The following is a 20,063-nucleotide window of genomic DNA, read 5'->3' as shown; positions in this document are numbered from 1 at the left end:
TCTCTCTGTCACCTGCTCACACTCTGTCACCTGCTCACACTCTGTCTCAAAAATAAACATTAAATTTTTTTTTTTTTTTACAAAACCAGGGATTTCAGTACATTTATTATGGTAAAGACACATTAGGGGAGAGGCCTAAGACTGAAGGATTTTCCTAATCTTTTATAATAGACATGGATACATTTTATTATGCAGTTCATCTTTGGACAAGGTAGGGGTTAGGAGCACCAATTCCCTGCACAGTTAAAATCCACATATAATTTTGACTCCCCAAAACTTAACTACTAATAGCCTAATGTTGACTGGAAGCCTTACTGATAACATAAAACAGTTGATTAATACGTATTTTGTATATGTATTATATACTGTATTCTTACAATGACAGAGTAAACAAAGTGTTAAGAAAACCACAAGGAAGACAAAACATAGTACTGTACTATATATTTATATAAAAAATACATACATGTATAAGTGGACCTACACAGTTCAAACCTGTGTTGTTCAAGGGTCTACTATATCCTATCAGCCAAAAGTATCATAAAATATAGTTCTACACAGTGTAATGTTATAATAGTGTTAAGAAACATATATTTGGTTTTTGTCCCCAATTCCTGACACAGAGCTCCTTATGTAATACAATAAATTAAAATTTGGTTAAAGGTGAAAGGAATATCTTTTGTTACAATATTTGGTTTTTGTCCCCAGGTCCTGAAATAGCTCTGGAATGATAAAGGTGAAAGGATCGTTTTTGCTATTTATAACAAGCCCCTTTCATCTACACCAGAGTTTAATGAGGTGACTTTTGCAACGCCTTAAGGATGGGGTCTTGTTGCCAGGGAAGCCAACCATGTGATTAGAGTTTAGAAACTTTCAGCCCTATCATCTGACCTTTGGGGAGGGAGAGGGGCTGGAGGCTGACTTAATCAATCATACCTATGTTATGAAGACTCCATAAAAACCCCAACTGAAAGGATTTGGGGGAGCTTCTGGGTTGGTGAATGTATAGAGGTGCTAGGAGGGTTGATGTACCCAGGAAGGGCTGGAAGCTCCACCCCCTTTCCCATACCTTGCCAATGTATCTCTTCTATTTGGCTCCTTATCTGTATCTTTTATTATATTCTTCATAATAAACTGGCAATGTAACTATCTGTTTCTCTGAATTCTGTGAGCTGATATAGCAAATTATTGAAGTCAAGGAGGGGGTTGTGGGAATTCCCAGGATGTAGCCAAGCCAGTCAGAAGTATAAGTGACACCTTGGGACTTGTGACTAGCATTTGAGGTGGGAAACATCCTTGTAGAACTGATCCCTTAATCTAGGATCTGTGCTAACTTCTGGCAGTTAGTGTCAGAATTGAGTTAAAGTGTAAGGCACCCAGTCAGTATCTGCTGAGAATTAGAAAATTGCTTAGTGTGTAAAACTTCATGCATTTGGTGTCACAAGTGGTGTGAGTAGAGGAAACAGATGTTTCTTTTACAAGTAAAGCACTGTTTCAAACAGTGCTTATCAATGTAAGTCTTTATTGCTTATAATCTTTCAATTATGTTGAAATTTCTTCCTGAAAATTTAATAAATATTTCCCCATGTTTATTCAGTATAGATTTCCTTAAGTTTAAAATGATTTTCTCTGGGTACCTGGGTGGCTCAGTCTGTTGAAAGTCTGACTCTTGATTGCGGCTCAGGTCATGATCCCAGGGTCATGAGATCGAGCCCTTTGTTGGGGTCTGCACTGAGTGTGGAGGCCTGCTTGAGATTCTCTCTCTCTCTGTGCCCCTCTCCCCCACTCGCACACTCTCTCTAAAAAAATTTTTTTAAAGAAAAAATAAAATTATTTTCTCATTAGACACAAGCAAATTTGATTCTATAATTACACTTTTCTTGTGGAATAGTGGATAAGAGGAAAATTTATAGTTTGTTTTATGAATAATTGTTGATAGTTCTAAGCATTTGAGATACATTTTTTATTCTCATCAATTTTAGATTAAATTTGTAGTAGTACATTGCAATACAAAATCCAATCTAAATATAGTCATAGTTTTATTATAACTTTATCTGTATTATTTGTAACATACTCCTATGACAGTTATCAAACACAAAGGTGACATGATAAATTTCTTCTTGCTTTGTTGCTGAGTCAAAAGCTGGTTTAAGTCTCATTTTTTCGATTATCTGGAAATCTGAAATACATAAATTACAAAATTTAATCTTATATTGGGGCAGAAAGTAAAAGACATTTGCTTGAAAGATATTTTGTTTTCTTTAATTTTCCAACATGGCTTAAAAGATGAAAAACACTTAACCTTATGTAACATTTAAAAGTAAATCTGTGATTTTTTTTTAGACAGTGTTTAAGTATTATCAAGTACTAGATGAAATTATTCTTGTGTTTGGAGAATCAGTTTATGCTTAATATTTTGCCTAATGTATATGCAATAGAAACTTTTAACTTGGTTTATCTTACCCATTGAGTTCTTCCGAATTCTCTGGGATTTGATACAAACTTTCCGTTGTGGGTTTTCTAGATCCTCCTACAGGAAAAAAGATGTGTAAATTTAATGGTTTATCACAAATATAATTTACAGTTATATTAAGCTTGAACCTGGGAGTCTCTTTTCAGAGATACCTATCCTGGTCACTTGAATGATCAAAGTGAATGTATTACTTGTGTCACCAGGGCAGATTATATTAGTCAAAGATAGCCACAATATCTCCCACTTTACATGTTTCTCAACAATATGATCTTCAAGTGGTGGAATCTAATTCACCTTCTCTTGAAATTGGGCTAGGCTCTGGACCCTTTTGTAATCATTAGAATGTGGAGAGAGTGGCTTCATGATTTCTGAGGTGAGGTCAGAAAAGGCTGTGCAGCTTCCTCCTGGTTTGCTCAGGGTGCTTGCTTTGGAGGAAGCCAGTCACCATATAAAAAACCCTACCATCCTGCCATCCTGGAGAGACCACATAGAAGATGCTCCAGTTGACCTTTCCAGCTGAGTCCAAACTTCCAGCCATCCCTCCAAGGCTCCCGTCTGTGAGGAAAGCTGTCTTGGATCCTTCAAACTAGCCTATCTGTCAGCTGAGCACCACCATCGGGTGACCTCAACTCATGTCTAGCCAAACCATGGTTGAATTCCTAATCTACGGAATTCTTGTGATACATAAAATGGCAGCTGGAATAGCCACCTTTTGGGGGACAAAATGACTTGTTAGAACAATACTCAAAAGGAAAATTAATTTAGATAACAATATAAAGTATCCAAATAATTAAATCAGATACAGGAAATGTATACATATTAATAGGCGTGTTAATTTTTTATTGGACTTTCATATCTGCCCTTCAACTTTTGAGTTGAATCCATTGGGACTAATCCAATAATATGCTCTACATTCTTGCTTATCATAGGCCTCCGATTCCAGGAGCCCTTTCATTTCCTGTATTCTATTCTATTCTATTCTATTCTCTTTTCTTTTTTTTTTTTAATTAAAAAAAATATTGATTTATTTTTGAGAGACAGAGAGACAGAGAGAGAGAGAGAGAGAGCAGGGCAGGGGTAGAGAAAGAGAGGGAGACACAGAATCTGAAGCAGGCTCCAGGCTCTGAGCTGTCCGCACAGAGCCCAACGTGGAGCTCAAACTCATGGACTGAGAGATCATGACCTGAGCCGAAGTCAGATGCTCAACCGACTGAGCCATCCAGGCTCTACCCCTGTATTCTATTTTCAATAAGGCTCTATACATTTCCTATTTTGTCCCCATCTCCTACCACAACTCCTGAAACATTTCCACTGTATCCTCATTCCATTTTCTGAAATTCTCTTTACTTTCTTGCTCTAACAGAAACATGGCTGCCCTCAAAGGACACTGCCAGCCCAGCAGCCTTTTTTGTTTTTCTTTTTGTCAGTCTGGCTACCATTGGACCTGGAAATGGACAGATGTCCTCCTTACACTTTATTGTTCTCTTTCAGGACACTCACCTTCCTTCCTTCCTTCCCTTCCTAAAACTCAGTCATCAGTTTATACAACCAACTATTGTTGTGATCTACCCACAACTGGGATCATTCTCAGTTGATTTTATCATTGGCTTATTGTTACCTTGCTACTACTTTCTTAACTTAGCAATTTAAATGTACATGCAGAAGATTCTTCACCTTGGGTCCCAATTCCTTGAGCTCAGTTCTTTTCGAGCTGGTCCCACACCCTACTGCAGCCATTGATTCCCATGGACATTCTTAGACTTTGCCAGTAGCAGTAACTTAGACCCCCCCTCAAATTCAGTTGCCAGCATTCAACTACTTGACTTCCAGCTTTATCCTTTTAGATCACTCCCTCTAGTACCCCAACACCAGCAATTTTTCTACTTCCCTGGGACCTCCAATGCTGCCGCATTTTCATTGTTCCTCTCCATTTTGATGTCTTCTTTCCCCTCTTTATTTAACTTGAGTTCCATGATCATACTCCCCCTTGCATATAGCCTGACTTCTTTACCCTTTTCCCACTTTGTCATACTCACTTGACAAAACCATAACCCTAGATACATCCAACTGTTTCCCTATTCCTCTCCTGTACTATGTACAACCAGGCCTCACTTTAAATTAGGTGGACTTTTAATGCTTTCAGGTTATCCTATTAAGCATTCTTGGTCCATTCATTCTTCTACTCTCCTAGATGACTATTTAGCTCTTTCTTCTATTTTCTCAAACCTCTAATCCTGCAACTGGATCATTGTTTTCAGCTGATGATTTATTTTCTGGTTTCATGGAAGAAGTAAAAACCAATAGGAAGAAACTTCCACAAGCTCTGTGTTAACAGTCACTTACCTACTTGTTTTTGTTCTATATGCTCTATCTTACCTACTACGCTCCCATCTAAGATTAACTCCATCTTCACTAGACTTCATCAGTTCTTGCCCACATAAGACATGGCTCCAGTAATTCCTTCTGTCTCCCACGTATCAGGGTTTTGTGTTTGTTTGTTTGGTTGGTTGGTTGGTTGGGGTTTTTTGTTTGTTTGTTTTTTGCTATTAGATCTTCCGCATCAGCAAATAAATACTTAGTTGAAGCCAAATGACTGAATTCTTACCAGTGAAAGTAAACAAATGATACATACTGCTCCTGGGTCTGAGTGTTAGACAGTGAGGATTTATTCCCCATTAAATTTTTCCTTTTCTTTAATCTTAGACATAGCGCCATTACCCCATGATTCAGTTTCTAACATGCAGACGTTGACAATACTCTAAGCCAGTGGATCTCAGCTGGCAGTGATTTTGCCTCACAGGTGGCTTTTGAAAATGTCTGGGGACATTTTTGGTCATCACAACTCATAGGTGGAAGTGCTACAGGCATCCAGTGGATAGAGGCCAGGGATGCTTCTAAATATCCTACAATGGCCATGATAGCCATATTCCAGCCCCCTCAGCAACAAAAAAATCACTTGGCTCAAAATTTCAATAGTGCAAGATTGAGAAACCCTGCCTTAGGGGATGGCGGAGCAATAAAATGGAAGATCATGGTCCCCTAATTGCTTGTGGAGCTACCTTGTGAATCTAGACTGCTCACTTCAGGATTAAGGAAGAAACAAATTTGTGTATTCTTAACCTACTGTACTTTGGGGACTTTCTGTAATAGGAGCTGAGCTTTTACCTTAAGTAATATGTTTTTATCATTCTTTACCTTGGGCTTCTCAGTTTAATATTTTCCATTGCATCACAATATGTAGAACATCCTAACCTCCTAATACCTATTTTATACTATCTAATGTCTTAAACTCAGCCTTCCCTTTGGTTTGGCAGGATGTAACATCTCTTAAACTGGGGAAATCTTTCCTGGATTTTCTGAGTTTAAAATTATGCCCGGTTTGTCGCAAATAATTCTTTAGCATTCACTCCCCAGATGTTGAAGAAAGATGATTTTTAGTGGGAATATTTCCCAAGTAGATTCTCTGAGAAGAATAGCTATATCTGTAGCTGTTCTTTTACTCAACTTAGGCCACAGTTGCCAGTTTAAATAAAAGACATCCACACACTCTCTGTGCTAGGAAACCTTAGCAATGATTAATTTATATAGGGGAACACCTGAACTCATCAGGTGTTCCGATATTTCTATTCATTTGCAATAAGGCGAACACCATGGGATTGTTTGTTCTTGGTTACACTGTTGCAAAAGCACTCATTTTGATTCCTAACCTAGGTTTTGTGCTGTGGGCTTGACTTCGAATGTGATTTGTGGTGTTTGATCTGTAAGACTTACAAGGAAGCTGGAAAAGTAGTACCAATATCACTCCCACAAGGAGATCAGAACCAATACAAAGTTGAGAGTATGATATTTGCTTATACTGTCGACCATTTCAGTAGAAACAGACACTTTTCTGTTAATAGTAGGCTCTCAAATGGTAGATTCCCTCAGGTGGGCAACAAAACAATCTTATTTATACCTCCACTTAGCCTATACTATACCAAAGAGCAATAGAGTAAGTCAGCAAATGCTGAATTGCAATCAACCTACCATCCCATCCCTTTACTTGAAAACAATGGCCTATAATTTTCATATAATAGAGTACTGTATGTAAATGAGATTTCAAAAAATGTTACCAGTAGAGCAGTGCAAAATAAAATGGAGGAGACACTGACTGGTAGTTTTGTGAATGAGAAGGTAAATGAGTTTTTATAATTTTGACATGACAAACATTTTTACTGGCCTTATTCTAGAAAAGGGTAAATAATAACTCGTACATAAAGGTTGTGTCAGGGTTTATAGACTAGACCCCTGGTAATGGATTCAACCTTTCTACAACAAATCAAAAGTATTGTATGCTCACATGAATATACAGTGGTCATTACCTTAAATTTAAAACTCACTATAAGCAGCAAGCACATAGAGCAGCATATGAAGGCTGTATTGTATCAGTGTGGTCTGCAGAGAATTTCTTCATATGGTTTTTGCCTGGTTGAAATATATGTTGCAGTTCAAAGCTAAAGGGATTACTTCTGAATAGTCATCACAGAGGTTGATTACGTTCGTATATCATATTTAGCTGGACCCTGCAGGCTATTATTCCATTAGCTATGCTGGCCCTGCTATTGTCAAAAAGTTGATCACCTAATGTTAAAAGATTGTGCTTTCTGTTGACCTTATCAAAATGACTCAAAAGGTTTTGTTAAAAAATAAAACTCAGATTGCATTTTATGAAAGTGATTAAGAATAAATACTATGTATAAAAATGCCTATATCTTATGGGTGATCTTAGCATTATACCATTATTAATGATAAAATTATATTTTGCTTTAGTATTTCAGCACATTTTACTTAAAGTCATAGGTTTAATTTTAGTAGAAATAGTACTTCTTTCTTGCTGATAGTAGAGAGTGTCAGAAACTGAATTCTGCAAAGGGAACAAAGTGTCTCCTTCCATGTACTCAAATCATATAAAATTAACACCATGGAAGTAATCTCAGTATAGCAGTATTAATATGATAGTATATTCACGATGTAAACTAATTACAACATGGTTTTACAAAGCAACTGTACTGAGGAGAAAAGTATTTTGTTTGGAGGAATATGCATATATATGGAAAATTTGTCATTTACGCTTGATAATCAGAAAATCGCTTCAAATAATATTTTAACTATTTATTCTTTAAACAACGGTTGGGTAGTTTCATTTATTTAGTCACAATAGCTGAAAAAATTTAAAGAAATGAGCTAAATATCTATCTGTATAAATCCTGAATCCCATTACCAATATAAGGTATATTTCAATAAGCTTGACTTTTCACCTATGTTATTGTGAATTAGCTACAGATTAGTAAGCAAACGAAAGTGTTTTCTTGACAAAAATATTGACAGGTATGGTTTTAATATTTAAGATAATCTATAAAAAATTTTCATTAGAATCACATTACCAAAGCTATCTTTGGGGAACAAAGATGATTTTGAAGCTATCTCAATGAACAGCTAGTTTTTGAATTATGCTCCTAGAAGTGTTGAGGGATTGGCACAGAGTCATGTATCCTTTTTGGCATGGTCCTCCTTGTAACTGATGGTGTGTAAAATGGCTGGTCAGGGATACAGCCTGTGGTCCTGGAGCACAGCCAGACACTAATTTCAGCCTCATTAGCATTGTTCTCTAATCAACTGAACTTTTCAGCAAGTGGAAGTTTCCTAATATTTCTTGTACTTGCTTGTCTTCAGCCACCCCAGTTGATACAATAGAGAAGGAGAGGGTATCAGTCGGGAGGAAACAGATGGCACATTCAACTGGGATTTGGAAGAGACTTTAATGAAGGGACCACTGGGAGATGAGGGCAGGGCTAAGAACTGACAAGGGATGAGGCACCCAGTGCCTCATAATAAAGGGATGCCATACCTTTCCCTGGGACTGAAAGGTAAAGGGGAAGAGGATGTTATTGCACCCTGAGTGAGAAATGGAGATTTAAGAAAAGGGGTCTCCCAATAGAAGCTAGAAGCAGCAGCTGTAGAGTATCACAGCTGTCAGAACTGAGCCTCAGTTCAGTTCCTCAGAACAGAGGAACAATTTCCTGACCTCTCCACCTTCCTAACCTCTGATTTCCTGCTGGTGATGCCCTTTGGATAAATCCAAACCAGGAAGCCAGAAGGCAAGTGAAGTTGTGAGATGTAGTCTGAAGTCAGTCTTCCAAGGACACAGAACAGATAAAGTGGGAGAATGAGTCTTGAGGTGTGTGTGGGCATGTGGCAAATAGCATCTAATAATCCCATGTGCAAATGTCATCAATGTAGTCATGTGAAGCATGATTGCAGTGTCAGCATATTGATGTTAGTATATGACTTGGTGCTTTTTTCCTTCCCTTTCCTTTCCACTTTCTCTCCTCCCCTGGATTTTTGGTAATATTGGCTTGTCATTCATGGCACTTCTCATCTTATAGTTGTGTAAAAAATTCTATGAACCAGAGTTACTGGTTCATGTTACCATGAACAGAGTTACTCACTCTACCAAAAAACATGTGCATTTCTTGGCAATACTTTCCTATTTTTTGTTAGTAAACCAAAAGATAATCTGTTCTGTGTTTTGAAGTAGAAAATCATGATATGGTTATTCTATACCTGGTGAAGAAAAAGTCAAGATATTAACTTTGAAGGCAGGAGGCTTCTTACAAGTTTGGGCATATTCTCTAAAGTGTCAAAAAGTGAGATGTGTTCTTTCATTTGCAGGTTCTGGTATATAGTAATTCCCTTTCCAAAGGCATTTGTTAATATTTGAAGCTTGTTAAAATTTATACAAGGATCAAGTGTATATTCTAACTCAAAATTATAGGTTCTTTTCTCCTAACGCTATTTTAAATCAACGGAATGGAGCTAGACCTTGGTGAAGCACTGAAGTTACCATGTTGACACAGACTTATGCTGAATTTCTTCTTCTGGATATCTGAACTTTTAATGAAAGTATCTGATTCAGGTGTATCAGCCTGTATAGACACTAAATACTTTTTTTTTAATATTTATTTTTGAAAGAAAGAGAGAGCATGCACACATGCAGGGAGGGAGAGGCAGAGAGAAAGGGAAACAGGATCTGAAGCAGACTCTGTGCTGACAGCAGAGAGCCCAATGGGGGGTTTGAACTCACAAACCATCAGATCATGATCTGAGCCGAAGTCAGATGCTTAACTGGCTGAGCCACTCAGGTGCTCCTAAATATTTTCTCAAGATAAACACAGTGCTGATGTCTTCAAACAGTTCTTTTTATTTCTCCTATTGATACTACATTACAAATCTAACATTTTCCCCCCTATGGAGTATGGAGTAACAGAAATCACAGTATCTTCTTTCCCCACCAATAATATGAAGCCATGATTTTGAAGATACTAGACATCAGACGACAAAACCCAGTGACACTTGAGAGACAGGAAACAATATGAACCCTACAACTGCTCAGCCTGCTGTCTTGAGTATGTTTCCATGCCATAACTGAGAGAGGGGGAACTCAGGAAGAGCTCAGTGGGCTCCTTTAGTTGAGGAGATGGCGCTGAGAGAGTCTGGGGAAACCAAGGCCACAAGAGTTAGCAACTAGTGTGCTGTAGAGGAGAGAGCTGCATACAGTGAGAATTCTGGAGGTATACAGAGGCTGCCCTCGAGGATTTATCAAAGTACAGATCAGAGCATATACGTAAGGAAATTACCCATGGCTGGGGAAGGAACAACCCAAAAGGACAGGAATGACAGTACACAGTGTGTTCACAAAAGGCTAGGAATACTACCTGTTATCACCAGCCAGACTGGGAAATCTCATAATTCATGGGGCAGTGGGCATAGTACTCAGAAGGGTCTTGCCTCAGAGGTGGGGAAAAATATCCCTATATTTAATCTTTCTCTGACCCCACCCAATAGATCACAAAGGCAATACCTGGGAACTTTATTGCATCTCAGAACAAAGCCTGAGGATATTCATGAGAATACAAAACTGACTAGTACCAAAAAAGGATACCATTTATAGTATCTGGCATTTATTTATTTATTTATTATTTATTTATCTTTATCTAATTGGCTTTATTCAATGATTCATGAATGGGCAGCATCCCATCTAGCAAGTAGAGGGGAGGGAGGACCTTCCACAAAATGGAAGGTTTTTAATAGAAGGAGAGTGGGGCAAGAAAGTTATAAGCAAAAGAAAAGAAAGGACTGTTGCAGGCCAAGTCACTTTCCCTGAAGGGTAAGAGCAAGGAGTCTTAGGCAGATTACCTCAACTTTCTTTTGGAAGGCAGAAAGGGCCCATGTAACAAATTTCTTCATTGGTGCTTATCAGAAAATTCCTGATCAACAGGTTATAATTTATAGTTGTGGAGGAGGTTGAAACTGCCTGGATTTAGTAACTTGGCCTGACTCAAGTGACACTATTTTGGGCCTGTTTTTTTTTTTTTTTTTTTGTTTTGTTTTTTTTGCGACTCTGAGCTGGGCCTGTTGTTTTTGTTTTTGTTTTTGTTTTAACAGGTCCCCTCTTTTGATCAGACTCTCAGTTTACCAGAAAGGAATGTGATCAAAATTTAAGGCACACAATATCTGGCATTTAATAAGAAATTACAGAACATGCAAAAAAAAGCATAACGAGGAGAAGAATCAGCCAATCAGAAATAACCTAAAACTGACACTGTTGTTAGGATTTGGAACAAAGACATAACTGTTATTTGGAACAAAGGCATAACTCTTATCATCTTATCTCATCTTATCTCATCTTATCTTATCTTATCTTATCTTATCTATTTTTATCTTATTTTTTGAGTGAGAGAAAGAAAGACAGAGCATGAGTGGGGGAGAGGCAGAGAGAGAGGGAGACACAGAATCCAAAGCAGGCTCCAGCTCTGAGCTGTCAGCACAGAGCCACACGAGGGGCTCAAACCCAGGAACTGTGAGATCATGACCGAGCTGAAGCAGGCATTCAACTGACTGAGCCACCCAGGTGCCCCAGACATACTGTATTTTAGGCATTAAAAATGTTAAGTGGATACATGGATGGTATAATAAAAATCAATTAGCGAAACTGAAGACAGAGCAGTAGAGACTACCCAAGCAAAACAAAGAGAGGCACATAATTAAAAAGATAAGAAGAATATCATAGAGTTGCAGGAAAGTTTCAGGTAGCCCTTTATAAACGTTATTGAGGTTCTGGAAGGAGATGGGTAAAGAACTGAAAAATATTTTAAGAAATTACAGCTGAAATTTTTTCTAAACTTGATGAATGCCACAAACCCAGAGATCTAAGTAGTTCAACAAACTCTAAGCTCAAGAAACTTAGAGTACTAAAAGAAAAATAACCTGTCAAGCCCAGAATCCCATACCCAGTGAAAATATATTTCAACAATGAAGACAAAATGAAGACTTTTAAGACAGACAAGAGCTGAAGCAATTCATCAGCAGCAGATTGCACTGTAAGAAATGATAAAATCCTTAGACAGAGGGAAAATGACACCAGATGGAAATTTGGACCTATGCTAAGGAATCAAGAATGTTAGATATGGCAAGTAAAAGATGAAAGATTTTTTGTAATTACTAAATTTCTTCAAATAATATTTGACAGAATAAAAATTATAACAACGTAGTGTGGGATTTACAATATATGTAAAAGTGTAATATATGTAAAAGTATAATGTATGACAACAATAGTGGAAAGTCTGAGTGGGGGGGGGGAGAAACAAAGGTATATTATCATAAAATTCTTATACTATGTGTTAAATTGTCTACTGTCACCTGAAGGTAGACTCTGACAAATTAAAGACGTGAGCTGGTCATTACTATTTTTTTTTCCTGGTTGTGGATTTTTTAAATTGTTCTAATATATACAAAATATAAATTTTATCATGTTAACCATTTTTAAATGTGCAATTCAGTGGCATTAAATGCATTCACAATATTGTGAAACCATAACCATGATCCATTTTGATAACATTTCAACATCCCTAACAGAAATTCAGTATCTATTAAACAATTCCCCGTTCTTCCCACCCTGCTGTTCTTGGTAACCTGTGTTCTACTGTCTATAGCTTTGCCTCATATAAGTGGAATCATACAATATTTGTTCTTTTTTGGTCTGGCTTATTTTACTTGCATAATGTTTTCAATATTCATTCATGTTGTAGCCTGTGTCAGAATCTCATTCTTTTTTTTTTTTTTTTTTAATTTTTTTTTTCAACGTTTATTTATTTTTGGGACAGAGAGAGACAGAGCATGAACGGGGCAGGGGCAGAGAGAGAGGGAGACACAGAATCGGAAACAGGCTCCAGGCTCTGAGCCATCAGCCCAGAGCCTGACGCGGGGCTCGAACTCACGGACCGCGAGATCGTGACCTGGCTGAAGTCGGACGCTTAACCGACTGCGCCACCCAGGCGCCCCTCATTCTTTTTTTAAGGCTGAATAATATTTCATTAAATGTATATGCTATATTCTGTTTGTTCTTCTGTTGATGGACATTGGGTTGTTTACAGCTTTTGGCTATTGTCAATAATTCTGCTATGAACATTGGTGTACAAATATATGTTTCAGTCCTTGCTTTTAATTTATTTGGGTATGTACCTAGAAGTAGAATCGCTGGATCATATGGTAATTGTATGTTTAACTTTTTGAGGCACTACCAGACTGCTTTCACAGCATCTGCACTGTTTTTACATTCCTACAAGCAATGCCCAAGAGTTCTAATATCTCCAGGTCCTTGCCAACACTTGCTATTTTCCATTATTTTGATAATAGTCATCCTAATAAGTGTGAAGTGATAACTCACTTTGGGTTTTGATTTGCATTTCTCTGATAACTAGTGATGTGGAGCATCTTTTCATGTGTTTACTGGCCATTTGCATATCTTCTTTGGTGAAATGTCTATTCAAGTCCTTTGCCCAATTTTTAATTGGGTTGTTTGGGGTTTTTCTTGCTGATTTGTTCTTTATATATTCTCAATATCCAAACCTTATCATCTATATGATTTGCAAATATTTTCTCCCATTCTGTGAGTTGTCTTTTCCCTTTTTTGATAGTGTCCTTTGATGCACAAAAGTTTAAAATTTTGATGGATTCCCATTTATTGTTTCTTTTTTTTTTTTTGTCTGTGCTCTTGGTGTCAAAATCAAGAGATTATTGCCAAATCCAATGTTGAAAGGACTACCCCTATATTTTCTTCTAAGAGATTTACAGTTTTAGCTCCTATATTTGGATCTTTGATCTAGGTTGTGTTAATTTGTGTATATACTGTGAGGTAAAGGTCCACTTTCATTGTTTTCTTTTGTATGTCGATATCTAGTTTTCCCAGGCTGATATGTTGAAAAGACTGTTCTTTCCCTACGGAATAGTTTTTGAGCTATTGTCCCAAATCAATTTACCATATACATATGAGGGTTGATTTCTAATTTGCCAGTTCCATCCCATCAGTTTATGTGTCTGACCTTAAGGCCAGTACCATCCTGTTTTGATTACTGTAGCTTTGTAGTAAACTTTGAAACAGGCAAGTGTAAATCCTCCAACTTTGTTCTACTTTTTCAAGCTTATTTTGGCTATTCAGGGTCCCTTTCAATTGAATATGAACTTGAAGACTGCTTTTTCCATTCCTGCAAGAAGTTTGTTGGAATTTTGATAGGGATTGCATAGAATTTGTATATCATTCTGGGTAGTACTGCCATGTTAATATAAGTCTTCCAATCTATTAATGTGGGATGCGTTTCCATTTATTTATGTCTTTTTAGATTTCTTTCATCAATGTTTTATAGTTTTCAGTGTGTAAGTGTTTCATTTCCTTGGTTAAATTTGTTCCTGGGTAATTTTTTCTTTTGGATGCTATTGTAAGTGGATTTTTTTCTTAATCTCATTTCAGATTTTCCACTGCTGGTTTATAGAAATATAACTGTTTTTATGTGTTGGTCTTGTAGTCCTGCAACTTTGCCACATTTGTGTACCAGCTCTAGAATTTTTTTGAGTTTTTAAAAATTTCCTTGGGATTTTCTATGTTTAGAATCATGTCATCTACAAGTAGGGATGGTTTTGCTTTTTCCTTTCCAATTTAGATACCTTTTTCTTGACTAATTACTCTGGCTAGAACTTCCAGTCCCATCCCACTTTGTACATCATTTTGATCAGGTTTCAAAATCCTGTGAGAAAAGATCCAATTTGCCTTATACATGGACCTTATGTGCCCATCCCTTGGCCCTTTAGCTTAAGGGATTTTGATTACTAAGATGTATATATGGAGAAGGAGTTATTCTATCAGATGAGATTATGGCACTAGTACCAAAGAAAGAGAGACCGACGCTCAGTAGCCAACAAACAAACAACTGTTGGCTCCAAGGCCCTGTGTGGTCACAATCAGTTGTGACCAAAACACAGGCCTCATGATTTTTAGGCTTATATCTTTGTCCAGTGTGCTCGCAGTTCTTTGTTACATTTTAATCACAAATTAATTTTCTTAGAATGCTCAGTTCAATAGGTTTGAATTTTCACTGTTACCACTGACACAGTTGAGGTTATTATTATTATTGAGGTAAAATGGGTATATAACGTTATATGAGCTTCAGGTGTACAACATAATAATTCAATATTTGCATACGTTACAAATGATCACCACTATAAGTCTAGTTACCGTTTGTCATCATATAATTGACCCCCTTTGCCCTTTTTGCCTGCCTCAACTGCTCTCTCTGATAACCATCAGTCTGTCCTCTGTATCTATGAATTTTGTTTTGTTTTGATTCCACATATAAGTGAAATCATACAACATTTGTCTTTCTCTACCTTATTTCACTTAGCATAATACTCTCAAAGTCCATTCACATTATTGCATATGGCAAGATTTCCTCTTTTTTTTTTTTTTTTTTTGACGTTTATTCATCTTGAGACAGAGACAGAGTACAAGTGGGGAAGGGGCAGAGAGGGAGACACAGAATCCGAAGGGCTTCAGGCTTTGAGCTGTCAGCACAGAGCCCGATGTGGGGCTTGACCCCACAAACCAAGCCAATCATGACCTGAGCTGAACTCAGATGCTTAACTGACAGAGTCACCCAAGTGCCCCGAGATTTACTTGTTTTTAATGAATGAGTAGTATTCCATTGTGTATATATACCACAGCTTCTTTACCCATTCATCTATTGATGGACATTTAGGTTGTTTCCACGTGTTGGCTATTGTAAGTAATGATGTAAGTAATGTAAGTAATTGTAAGTATGTAATGATGCAATGAATATAGGGGTGCAGATATCTTTTCGATTTAGTGTTTTCATTTACTTCAATAAAAACCCAGAAGTGGAATAACTGGATCATGTAGTAGTAGTATTATTTTTAATTTTTTGAGGAACCTCCATACTGTTTTCTATAGTGGCTGTACCTATCTACATTCCCGCCAACAGTGCACAAGCGTTCCTTTTTCTCCACAACCTCTCCAACACTTGTTATTGCTTGTCTTTTTGATAATAACTATTCTGATAAGTATGAGATGATATCTCATTGTGGTTTTGATTTGCATTTCCTTAGCGCTTAGTGATGTTGAGCACCTTTTCACGTGCCATTTCATGTGCCATGGCCACCTGTATGTCTTTTTTGGAAAACTGTCAATCCAGATTCTCTGCCTGTATTTTAATCAGATTTTTGTTGTTGTTATTTGTGGGAGATGCAGGAGAGAAGCATCAAAGGAAAAGACTTCAAAAGGGAAGGGCTGGAGAAGGTGAAAGGCCTTAGGGCATGTTTACACAGCTGAATGTGGCTGCAACTTGCAAGGACTGCCTAGAGCCTTTAACTTTGGGCTGGATCCTCCTTCACACCCGACCCTTCCTAGTGACATAGAAACCAATTAACTCAAAATTCAACCTTGAAAAACTAAACCATTAGATTGATTAACACACTTACTTAGCTGACTTTATGCACATAGTCTTTAGCAATTATCCTAATAAAAAGAAGCTTGAATCTGGGGTCGGGGCCTCATTCCCACTGAGTATGAGGACCTTCACTTAACTGCACTTTGTAGACTCATCTTTTGCAACTCCGGTCATACTTCCTGCTACAGTTATTGAGTTGTGTGAATTGTTATATATTTTGAATACTAGTCCCTTATTGGATATATGATCTGCAAATATCTTCCCCATTCAGAAGGTTGCCTTTATATTTTGTTGATGATTTCCTTCGCTGGGGTTTGATGTAGTCCCAATCATTTATTTTTGCTTTTGTTGCCATTGCTTTCGGAGTCAGATCCAACAATGTCAAGGAGCTTACCATCTATTATAGTTCCTAGTCTTATATTCAAGTCTTTAGCCCACTTTAATTTTTGTATGGTATAAGATAGTGGTCCAGTTTCATTCTTTTGCATATGGCTGTGCATATGGCTGTCCAGTTTTCCCAACAGCATTTATTGAAGAAACTATCCTTTCTCCATTGTATATCCTTGTCTCCTTTATCATAAATTAATTGACTATGCATATGTAGCTTTATTTGGGAAGGTCTCTATTCTGTTTCATTGATCTATGTGTCTGTTTTTATGCTAATACCATACTGTTTGATTGTTTTTGTTCTGTAGTGTAGTCTGAAATCAGGAAGCCTGATGCCTCTAGCTTTGTTCTTAAGGTTGTTTTAGCTACTTGAGGTCTTTTGTGGTTCCATACAAATTTTATAATTTTTTTTTATAGTTCTGTGAAAAATGTCATAGGGATTGCATTGAATTTGTAGAATTTTTTGGGCAATATGGACATTTTAACAACATTAATTCTTCCAATCCATGAACACAGAATGTCTTTCAATTTATTTGTGTTTTCTTCAATTTCTTTTACCAGTGTTTTATAGTTTTAAGTGTACAGATCTTTCATCTTCCTTTTTAATTTTATTCCTAGGAATTTTATTCTTTTTGATGCCATTGTAAATAGGATTGTTTTTTTTTTAAATTTATTTTTCTGATAGTTCATTATTAGGGTATAGAAATATAACTGAAATCTATATACTGATTTTTGTATCCTGAAACTTTACTGCATTCATTTACAGTTCTAATAGTTTTTTGGTGAAGTCTTTAGAATTTTCTATATACAGAATCATGTCATCTGAAAATAGTGACAGTTTTATTTCTTCCTTTATATTTGGATGCCTTTTATTACTTTTTCTTGCCTACTTGGTATATTTAAGGCTTCTAGTACTACATTAAATAGAAGTGGAGAGAGAGGGTATCTTTGCCTTGTTGCTTATATAGAAAAGCTTAAAAGCTTTTCACCATTGAATATGGTGCTTGCTGTGGGTTTGTCATATATGGCCTTTATTATGTGAAGTATGCTCCCTTTATCCCCATTTTGTTTGGTTTTATTCATAAATGGATGTTGAATTTGGTCAAATGTTTTTTTTTTTTTTTTGCATTTCTTGAGCTGATCATATAATTTTTATCCTCCTTTTGTTAATTTCACAATGATTGATAAGTAGATGCTGAGCTCTTAGAATAAATTCCAATTGCTCATGGTATATAATCCTCTTAATATATCATTGAATTTGGTTTGCTAATATTTTGTTGAGGATTTTTGCATCTATGTTGATCAGAGATATTGGCCTATAGTTTTCCTTGTAGTGTCCTTGTCCGGTTTTGGTATCAGGGTAATGTTGGCGTCATAAAATGAGTTTGGAGGTATTTCCTACTCTTCAATTTTTTGGAAGAGTTTTGAGAAGGATAGGTATTAAATCTTTGGTAGAATTAACTAGTGAACCTGCCTGCTTTTGGACTTTTGTTTGATAGTGTTTTGACTACTGATTTGATCTCCTAACTAGCAACTGGTCCATTCAGATTTTCTATTTCCTCATGATTCAGTATTGTTGGTTGTATGGTTTTAGCAATTTATCCATTTCTTCTATGTTGTCCAGTGTGTTGTCATACTACTGTTGATAGCTGTCCCTAATGATCTTTTATATTTCTGTGGTATCAGCTCTAACTTCTCCTCTTTCACCTCTAAATTTATTTACTTGCGTTTTGTTTTTCTGTGAGTCTAGCTAAAGGTTTGTCAGTTTTGTTTGTCTTTTCAAAGAAGCACCTTTTAGTTTCATTGATCTTTTACATATCTTTAAAGTTTCTATTTCATTTATTTCTGCTCTGATCTTTATTATTTCCCACCTTCTACAAACTTTGGGCCTTGTTATTTTTTTTTCTAGTTCTTTTAAGTGAAGAGTGTAGTTCTTTTTTCCCAAATGTTTCCGGTTTTTTTAGGTAGGACTGTATTGATATGAACTTCCCTCTTAGAACTGCTTTTACCAAATCCCATAGAGTTTGGGTTGCTGTATTTACATTTTCATTTGTCTCATGGTATTTTTTTTATTTCCCTTTTGGTTTCTTTGCTGACCCATTGGTTGTTCAATAGTATGTTATTTAATCTCCACATATTTTTGATTTTTTCCAGTTTTCTTTTGTAACCGATTTCTAATTTCATACCACTGTGATCAGAAAGATGCTTGATATGGTTTCAGTTTTTTAAATTTATTGAGACAGATATTGAGCCTAATATGTGTTCTATCATGAAGAACATCCCATATACACATGTGAAGAATGTGAATTCTGCTGCTTTTGGATAGATGTTCTGTATATATCTATTAAGTCCATCTGGTCTAATGTGTCACTTAAGGCTTATGTTTCGTTATTGATTTTCTGTCTCGTTGATCTATCCACTGATGTAAGTGGGGTATTAGAGTCCCCTGCTATTATTGTATTTTTGTCAGTTTCTTCCCTTAGGTCTCTTAATATTTGCTTTATATATATATAGGTGCTCCTATGTTGGATGTGTAAATATTTTCAAATGTTATATCCTCTTGTTGGATTGATTCCTTTATCATTATGTAATTCCCTTCTTTGTCTTTTATTATAGTCTTTGTTTTAAAGTTTATTCTGTCTGATATAATATAGCTACTCCAGCTTTCTTTTCAATTCCATTTTCATGGGAACTCTTTGTTCATCCCTTCATTTTGTGTGTGTCTTTACATCTGAAGTGAGTCTCTTGTAGGCAGCATATAGTCTTGTTTTTTATTCATTTAGCCACTCTATATCTTTTGATTGGATAGTTTAGCCCATTTACATTTAAAGTAATTATCGATAAGCATAAACTGATAACCAATTTGTTAATTTTTTCTGGATGTTTTTGTAATTCCTCTCTGTTCCTTTCTTCTCTTCCTCTTCCCTGTGATTTGATGAATTTCTTTAGTATTATGTCTAGATTCCTTTCTCACTATCTTTTGTGTATATATTGTAGGTTTTTGCTTTTTGGTTACCATGATGTTCACATGTAACAGTCTCTCTATAGCAGTGTATTTTAAATTAGTAGCAACTTAAATTTGAACGTATTCTAACAACTCTATATTCTTATCCCCCCTGCTTTATCTTTACCTCATATTTTACATCTTTTAATTCTGTATATTCTTTCACTAACTATTGTAATTATAGTTAATATCACAAATTTGTCTTTTAACTCTCATACTAGCTTTATAAGTGTTTAATTCAGTATCATTACTATATATGTACCATTAACTAGTGAGATTTTTACTTCCATATGCTTTCTTATGAATCAGTGTCTTTCCTTTTCAACTTAAAGAATGCCCTTTAACATTCATTATAGGCCTGTTTAGT

The 20,063-nt window shown here is 36.3% G+C and overlaps 1 protein-coding gene across 7 annotated transcripts in view; it reads right to left on the bottom strand.

Annotated features, from left to right (window-relative positions):
- Positions 1 to 2,019: 2,019 nt before the first annotated feature.
- TTC29 (tetratricopeptide repeat domain 29) overlaps positions 2,020 to 20,063 on the bottom strand; it is a 677,245-nt gene continuing 659,201 nt past the window's right edge. For all 7 annotated transcript variants that reach the window (XM_045055789.1, XM_045055787.1, XM_045055788.1 and 4 more), the window contains 2 exons: positions 2,461 to 2,527; positions 2,020 to 2,176 (listed from right to left, as the gene is read on the bottom strand). In XM_045055789.1, coding sequence (XP_044911724.1) covers positions 2,146 to 2,176; positions 2,461 to 2,527 — 98 coding nt within the window. In that variant the 3' untranslated portion in view covers positions 2,020 to 2,145. The remainder of the gene's footprint in view (positions 2,177 to 2,460; positions 2,528 to 20,063) is intronic.

This window comes from Felis catus, chromosome B1 (genome assembly GCF_018350175.1).
Source record: "Felis catus isolate Fca126 chromosome B1, F.catus_Fca126_mat1.0, whole genome shotgun sequence".
Lineage (NCBI taxonomy): Eukaryota > Metazoa > Chordata > Mammalia > Carnivora > Felidae > Felis > Felis catus.
The sequence above is the reverse complement of the archived record's forward strand: the minus strand, read 5'-3'. Positions and strand labels throughout refer to the sequence as shown.